The following is an 8595-nucleotide window of genomic DNA, read 5'->3' as shown; positions in this document are numbered from 1 at the left end:
CCATCCAACTCCAAATCCCATTGTCCACACTAGGTTTTGCATGGAAATCTCTTTATATATGTACTCCTCAACTTGATCACGGGCAATTAGGGTTTCTCCCAGGTCCTCCATAGTAGAAATAATTGCCCCATTCACCATTCTTGCCGAGCTGAACATCATAGCAGCTGGACTCCTCAGTGAAAATGCCAATGTCCTTCGGCACTCTCAGGTTGTTTGAATCATCCACAACCTGAATGTTCCTGATGTAACTGGCCTTACCGAATCCCTCCTCAGGGAAATGGCCACTGCCCATTTGTGTAGTGGTGTGCTGCCCGTCTGATTCAGAGTTCACCACTTCTCCTCCCCATTCAATCATTGATGCACTGTCTGATAAGTAGGAGAACAAGAAGGCTGGCCAGTATCCTAGTACATAGTCATTCCCAAATTGCATCCACCAGTTCCCCTCTTTCGGATCCTACCAAGATTATCAAAAGATGTTACTCAAGGACATAAATGCAAGATAGATTCTGAAACGTATGCAAAACACAGAAAAAAGATAAAATACAAAAATACACAAATATGAAGTGTTAGAAGATATATAGTCCCTAGTAGCTCAAGTTTCTTTTATTAAGAATAATATTCTTGTCAGTTACAATAAACGGCGGTAAAAGTACAATCTTGCCCGTGAATTTATTATCAAAAACAATTCATATAATAATTATATATATATATGTGTGTGTGTGTGTGTGAAATAGCGAATTTTTTATTAACTCTTGGATTATTTGGACAATCATATTCTTTTTACCTAGGAGGAGCACTTGTATACTTTAAAATGCGTGCCAGCCGGGAATGTGATGAAATAAATGTTGAAAACAAAAACAGAGAAAAGCATTGTAACATGCACATAGTTGTCAGAGATTCCATATAGTATAATGCATCCAAGATTTGAGTGAAAATTCATTTGTCTGTCACATAATAAATTATTCACAAACAGCTATTAGATTGCGTTATTTTTCAGATTGTTAATCACATAAAAGTGGGTGGCAGTGCCAATGTCCATGTTTTTTAGTAGAAAAGTCACCTTCCAGACAAGTATGCTGATGTCATATTGGGAACTGCGATAGCTAGAAAGGGGGTAGATGCTGGCCCCCATTGCTATATCATTATTGATTTGAATAAAGCCTGAGCACAGCAAGTTGTAGCATCCCGTGGCTTGATAAGCATCACTCTGCCATTTTCAGTTTTCAAAATTTCAAAGAGACATGAAACCATTTTAGACTCATATGCTCCTGCGCCAGCTGTGTGTGTATATATATATATATATATATATATTAAAAAATGAACAAAAAGATCAAAATTTTGCAAAGAATTCGATGTCTTACTGTCCAATAGGTGAAGAGTCTTGTGTTGTTATCTCCATATAAATCTGGGCTAACCTGTTTTTTCCACCCAAATTACCATAAACAAGTAGAGAAAGATTAATAATGAGGAGTAAACATGAGGAAAGTAGTTAAAAAAGTGGTACAAGATTAACCTGCCAGCCGGCCTCAATGCTGTTGAGATCTGAAGCAAATGAACCTCCAAGAATCCAGAGCTGGGACAAGCTGAATTCATTTGGCTGTTGGATTTTAGGATCCCATACATTTATGGTGGCCTTTGCTCCATAGTACTGGTCTCCTTCAACATAGGCTATGGCATGCTAAAGAACTCCAAGATTACAAAAACCCAAAAAATGAACAAAATCACTTACAAACTTGAAAACATTGTAAAGAAAGTAAGCAGGTACAGCTAGAAATTAAGCTACTGTAGCAGAAAAAGGCTTTCTTTTCGCTTCAGCCCTTTCCACACTACATAATATCCCACTTTTCACGATTGGAACTCACAAAAGTTGAATTCAAATTTGGATTCCAATTCCAAGATCCCAATTCCATGTTTGGGAGCAAAACCTGATAATTTGGAATCATGGTTCATTAATTTGGATTACCTGATGACCATTTTGGGTAATAAGGTCAGGTTCAGGAGCAACAGATGTTGGCCTAGGTATGCTTTTGTGGATTTTCTTCCCATATGCCTTGATAGAGCTCGCTCTCAGCATATCCTCTTCTCTGGTTCTTCTTATGGGAATGGTTCCCTCTGGGCATCTCCCATTCATATGCCACATCTGAGTTATTGGCTTTGGCTCATTCTCTTTCTTGCCCACTTTCTTGCTCTGGCTGAACAGCCCTTCTGGATGATAACTAGGCCTCATCTGCAACAATTAAACCACATCAAGAAAAAACTATGTACACATAAACATTACTTATGGGAAAAGATTCAAATGACAAACCAAACTAATTGTACCTGAACCGTATGATTCTTGAGGAAAGGATGATCAAAAGCTGGTTGGTGAGATATATGGACACAGTCTATGATATCACCATCTGGGCTCTACTTTTTTGCACAAAAGCAGCACATAGAAACCTGTCAGTTTTTCCCATACTCAGAAAGATAATAACTTTTACACACAAATTAAATACCTTGATGGACTTGACAGAAGGCTTGTTCAGGCGGCTCAAGTGCCTCCTAACTTCAAGATTCCGGCGAGCTACACCCGACCTGGCGGCTTCTCCAAACACCGGCGCCATGAACAGAAAAACCAACCAAAAACCCACCCTCACCTTCATATCCATCAACTCCGCTCCTCAAACCACAACTTTCCAAGAAACAAAGAGTCTAGACTCAGTTTAAGAAGCTGTGACTACACAGTGCACATTCAACCATGAGTAGCTTTTGAAAATTTGAATCACACTGTGTGTTCACAAGCACTGCTTATCCTTGATACCCCATTTGGCCTTTACCACAGCACTAGTAGTAGATTTCTAGCTCTGAAAAAATAAAGAGTAGTTCTTGAAAATGAAACTTGTAAGAGATGGGAAAAATCCAAGAGAAATTGCCGACGCTTGTGTTGGTTTGTCTGCTGCTATTTAACTCGTGAGAGTGAGGGAGAGGGAGAGGGAGAGGGAGAGGGAGGGAGGGGTAGAAGGGGAAATGTTGGCGTTACGGAAAGAGAGGAGTGATGGGCCGTCGTCGTTTATTTCCACTACTTTCTTCTGTAGTTTGTTTCTAACAGTTGCGTCGTTTGTCGCTTCGACTCCACTGTTGCTGGTCGTGGTAGTGGTGGTGTTGACATGTGACTTTCCGAACAAAATTTATGTATGTGGTGCGAGTTGGAGTCGGAGTGGGAGGATGTTTATGATTATTCCTTTTCTTTTCATTTCTAATATATTAAATTCTTAATAAAATTCCAAAATTATATCTTTTTTATTGCAATTATATTTAAGTTGGGTAGATTTTTTATATACAAGAAATATAAAAACATTAAAATAAATGTTTTAAAATGTCTTTAAAGTTCATAAAATATTAGATTTTCTTGTTAATTAAATTACAATGAGCTGTTTCAGTAATTGACATGATTATGAATAATTCGTTGTTATTTGAAAATTTATCAATATGCTTATTGAAATTATATAATTTTTAGATGGGTCTAAAATTATTAATTTTGTCTTTGTTGTCTTTTTTTTTTAAATGTAACAAAAAAATTAGAACAAGGTGAATGAAAATTTTGATAAATTAATTGTAAAAAATTGTCGTGCCATTTTGATCAATTCATCATAAAAAATAAATACAAACCTAATGAAAATTAATGAATTGGGGATGACACTTAAATTATAGGGTATTGATAAATTTTCAAATAACGAGGAGATATCTGTAATTATAATAAATTGAAGCTTGTTGCAACTTACCCCTTACTATAAAGATAAGCTATTGAAGTATTTGAATAAAATAAAGGGTAAATTACAATGACATCTCCTAAAATTTGGCATAATTATGAATACCTTATCATTATTTAAATACCTTCATGATATTTGATGAAATTATGTAATCTTTGGATGGAGGTATAAAATCATCAACTTTGCCCTTATTGTACTTTTTTTTATTTTTTTAAAAAGATTTAAAAATTTATAAAAAATCAAACAGGGAGTTGAAAGAAATTTTAAAATTATAAAAAACTTATCACCTTAATCCATAAAAAAAAATTATAATTTTTAATCTACAATGGGTATTTTGATCAGTTCATCATAAAAAATGGATGAAAACCTAACGGATTAGGCTAATTATTAGATGGTCGTTAAAATCAGGGATATTGATAATTTTTCAAACAATAAGGAGATATTCGTAATTACGTCAAATCTCAAAAGAAGTCTTTGTAATGTATCCAAAAATTAAAGGGGAAAAAAAATATGTGGAACCATACGATGGTTGTTGAATTTTTATTTCATTCCCTATAATTAGTGTTATTTAGAGAATAAGGTCCCGCTTGGAGTTTGACAAACTTTCAGATTTTTATTACTCAAATATGTAATTTGACTATGAAAAGGAGTTGGCCAAATAAATCTGCAGTCATTTTCCTTCTCAAGACAGCTTCAACGCAGTAATCATAATTAGCTTAATTAGGGAAACACACCCCCATACAAATTTCTTTATAAGTTTGTATTTTATTCAAAAGAAAAATTCATTTCAACTGTTCAACACTCTCAGTCGTACAGTGGGTAAAATCAAATATTATCATATTTATTATTATATGGATTCGGATCTTTGTTAAAATACTTAGTAAAACTAAACGTACATTCGATTTGTGCATTGATTTTTATATACTTTTTAAATTTTGATTTTTTTTATATCAACACTAGCTAGATTAGTAGGAGCCATAGCCGAGTCACTCTCTCTCTCTCTCTCTCTCTCTCTCTCTCTCTCTCTCTCCCAACTCGTTTCTTAAACAATCAGTGATTAAAGTCGAACGTTATCAAACTCATGATGCAGATTCGAATCATTATCAAAATACTTAGTGAAACTAAAAATATACATCTTGATCCTATATATTGATTTATATATGATTCGACCTTAATTTTTTGTCGTAACAATAGGTCAATAAGGGCCAAAGTCGACAACCTGATCCATACGCAAAGCGCAAGCACAATTCAAGTATTGTGCTATGGTACCAATTTGTTCTGTAGGATGGACCCCTAACTAGGAAGAATAGGACTAGCATATAATTATTATATGTGTACGTACCTTCTATTCTGGTAGGGAGCATATGTATATATATATATTCAGAAAAAAATAAAATAAAATGACATAATTAGATAATCAATATCTTATCAAGGGACCATAATGTCTGAAATCATGACTCATGACTTCTTCTTGATTAATTGCGCCTAATCAGTAAAAAAGTAAATTAGATCTGTTTCGGACATAATCATCATCTCAACTTCCTAACATAAAATATCAACTCATTAACCACTTTGTTTTTACTATGTAAAAGTATATTACTCAATGAACTTAGAGGTGTGTGGCTGAATTTATTTAGTCCCTTTCAAGTGCAGGACAAAAAATACAATACCCTCTATTCTCGGGGACTAAAAATGTAATTTTGCGGAATTATGATGTGCATGAAGGACAGATGGTTGTTTGTAGTAGTAGAGAAGATATTGGAATGGAGGACAAAACACAATTAATATTGTTAGTTGTTTGTATTAGAAAAGTTGAGGAAAATAGAGTTGTGTGGAAGGGTGCATGGACATGCACATGCACATGCATGCTAAGCTTCTTTCACCCACCCACCACTACCACCTGCACCTTATCTCATCATCATCTTCTTATTACAACGGAATACATGGGCGTTTGGTTGTTGCACTGCAGGTACTAAGACACAGCCATCTATCTATATGTTCTCATAAATTTAGGAGTTTGTCATATAATGTTTGTTGATCATGTTGCAAATTCATTAATACTTGTAATAATTTTGGGTTGCGGCTTATAATACCATCAAAATTTATAGAGATAATTACATTTACGCTTTCTGGCTATAATCTATTTATATAATCATTCGTACTTTTTGAAAGATTAAGCATATACCCATTGAAAACGTCGGTACTATTTATATAAATTATTTTTATTTTTTAAAATATTAGATATTGCAAAGAACTTATAGGGAACACCTTTTAATTAAATAATTTTGGTAGGAGAAAACTTATTTTTGTGGCATGTTCATTTGTAGGGTTAATATGGCCCAGAATTCAAAAGATTAGATAAGATCTGAATTTGTGGCTTACTTTGGGGGCATGAATTGGAATTTGCCGGTTGTGTGCCACTACCTATTTATATATATATATATATATATATATATATATAATTTAATTTAATAATTTTAATAAAAAAAAATCATAAAGATGTGTGGTCCAGATGCCTTTTCCTAATTTTGATTGAAGAATGATGGGAAATGACTTTTGAAATTCCATTTTTTTAATATTCTTTTTCTTTAGTCATAAAGATTTAGTGATTCTCCCACTTATGTAAAGCTACACACATTATAAGGTGACAAATCACCTAATTTCCCATTATTATGTACTGGGGTGAGTGTTAGAACTATTTTTGCTATTGCCAGAACAAGGAAAATTGAATTGACATATTTACCCTTATTCGTGCAAAGTTTGATTTTTCTCCTTCTCTATGTCTTGGCCCTCAGCCTTTTACTTATACCTTCACTTACTACTTAGTTAGACAACCTTTCTCTAAGTCGGATTTTGCAAAGAGAGTACACTAATCAAGTTTGGAGCTGAAAAATTAAGTGTTTAGTGTATGAATGGTCATAAGAGTTTCTTTAGGAGCAATCGTTTAAGAGAAACCCCACTGATTGATTTATCCTACAAAGATTTTGAACTTTGTAAATTCTAAAATGAGGACAATTATGTCAATTACAATCCCTTTACTCTGGCATTAGAATAATTGTTTCTGCCTCTATCAATAATAACCTTATAAATAGCCAAAAAATGATGTATTTGGGGGAGGGGAGGGGAGGGGAGGGGAGTGTGATACCCACTATTTATAGTAAGTCTTACACCTTGTCAGATTCCACTTCTCCAGTAATGAGTTTATTTATGGATGAGCTTTTAAAAGCATTTCTAATAAATATATACAAGAATTGTCAAATGTTTGGTAGAAACGCGTTTTAAACAACCATAAATAGAAAATTTATCGTTGTTGTCTTATGTGTCGACCTGTTATTTACATCATTCATGTCATATGAAATATATTTGACACAACTGATGTTGTATTACTATGTAATAACATACATTTATTACTAAAGTGAATGTTTATATGCTTTTTTAAAATTAATTTATCTCTTATATTATACTAGAATGGATATTGATATTGATGCGAGTAAAATTATTTAAGCCCAGTGAATTGCGATGAGCATTTCGGCTTTTGCGACATTCTACTGCAGAAAAAGTTAACATCTCGATAATCAAATCGATCACAGATCAAGAGTCCTATTCTTTCTTCCCAGGTGCATGTCTATCCTTTTATTTATTTCTACAGGTGAGTTGACAACATTTTTGCGATGTATGTAAAATCTCAAGGTCACCACGTGTCCTTGTCCGTGGGTGGGCTTTAATTGGGCCCGGCCCTCCCATCTCAATCCTTCCCTAGAAGTCTCTGCTAAGGCCTTTGGGCCACCTCCAGAGGGCCGCTTGGGCCGACCCCTCATTGCCAAAATTTAGGGACATGATATATATTTTAAAATATAATTTATCGTTATATAATTTTTAATTGGGAATATTGACACATTTAATGTTTTATTTATGGTTAATTAATAAATAGTAGAATATATTCCCTAGAAAAATGAGAAAAAATGGGCCTCAGGTATTGGGGTTATGGGGCCAAAATATGTTCTATCGGGCCCACAAGATTTACTGATATAGGCCTATTAATCCATTTGTATGGGCCTCTATTTAAGTGCGGATCTAATATTCTGATTCAGATTGATTACTATATTTAATTATTTATATTTATATATTTCTGATCAGTTTATTGATTTAAATATATGCTTTGGTTGAGATCATTGACTGCACTTAACTTTTTCTTATTCAATGTAATAAATAATACAATTAAGTCTACATCCTGAGAATAATTTTTGGTTGGATAAAAATGATTCTGATTTAGAATCATTAATTATATTTAGTTAATTCTTTTATATTATACGGAAAAATCGTTATTTTTGTTCCATATGTTATGTATTTTTTCTCAATTTAATCCATTTGTTACGATTTTCTTATCTTATATCATGTAAGTTAAAAAAAATTTAATTTTAATCCCTATATTATTTTTCTGTCAATAGTTAACAGAACTATTAGTATATTTTATATTTTTGTTTTTACTATTGAATGAAAAATACATGTGATGAATAATATTGAGAAAAATTTTCAACTTATAGAATATAATATAAGAAAATCATAATAAATAAAATTAAATTAAAAAAGCAAAAATTACTAGTTCTTTTCCCTTTTTTTTATTACAAGAAAAAACAAAAATTCTTCAACAATTACCATTCACTCAGCAATAAATTTCTATACCCCAAAACATTATCTTTCAGGCCTACAAAATTATGTACATGAATATGTTGGCCCCAATTGCCAAAGTACTTTGTACTGATTTGATCAATTGAAAATATTGGAACCAAGAAATATTCCAAAAAGTAGCTGAAAAATATTGAAGTTTGTATCAATTTTGGACCTA

General features: G+C 33.0%; 1 protein-coding gene across 1 annotated transcript; it reads right to left on the bottom strand.

Moving 5' to 3' along the window:
• On the bottom strand, positions 48–3174 carry LOC105168396. The gene is made up of 7 exons (XM_011088464.2): positions 2496–3174; positions 2320–2406; positions 1964–2227; positions 1514–1678; positions 1362–1415; positions 1061–1207; positions 48–454 (listed from the first exon to the last, which is right to left on the bottom strand). The coding sequence occupies exons 1-7, from the start codon at positions 2646–2648 to the stop codon at positions 77–79; spliced, it is 1248 nt and encodes a 415-aa protein (XP_011086766.1). The 5' UTR covers positions 2649–3174; the 3' UTR covers positions 48–76.

The sequence above is a fragment of the Sesamum indicum genome, linkage group LG1, assembly GCF_000512975.1.
Source record: "Sesamum indicum cultivar Zhongzhi No. 13 linkage group LG1, S_indicum_v1.0, whole genome shotgun sequence".
Classification (NCBI taxonomy): Eukaryota; Viridiplantae; Streptophyta; class Magnoliopsida; order Lamiales; family Pedaliaceae; genus Sesamum; species Sesamum indicum.
Note: the sequence above shows the minus strand (reverse complement) of the source record. Positions and strands in the feature narration are given on the sequence as shown.

Bases quoted from the DNA above. Each gene is read 5' to 3' on its own strand.
- LOC105168396 (XM_011088464.2), bottom strand. From the start codon at position 2,648: ATGGATATGAAGGTGAGGGTGGGTTTTTGGTTGGTTTTTCTGTTCATG. The intron at 1,679-1,963 runs GTAATCCAAATT...GGAGTTCTTTAG, and splicing joins TTACCCAAAATGGTCATCAG to CATGCCATAGCCTATGTTGA. The intron at 1,416-1,513 runs GTTAATCTTGTA...TGGAAAAAACAG, and splicing joins GCATTGAGGCCGGCTGGCAG to GTTAGCCCAGATTTATATGG.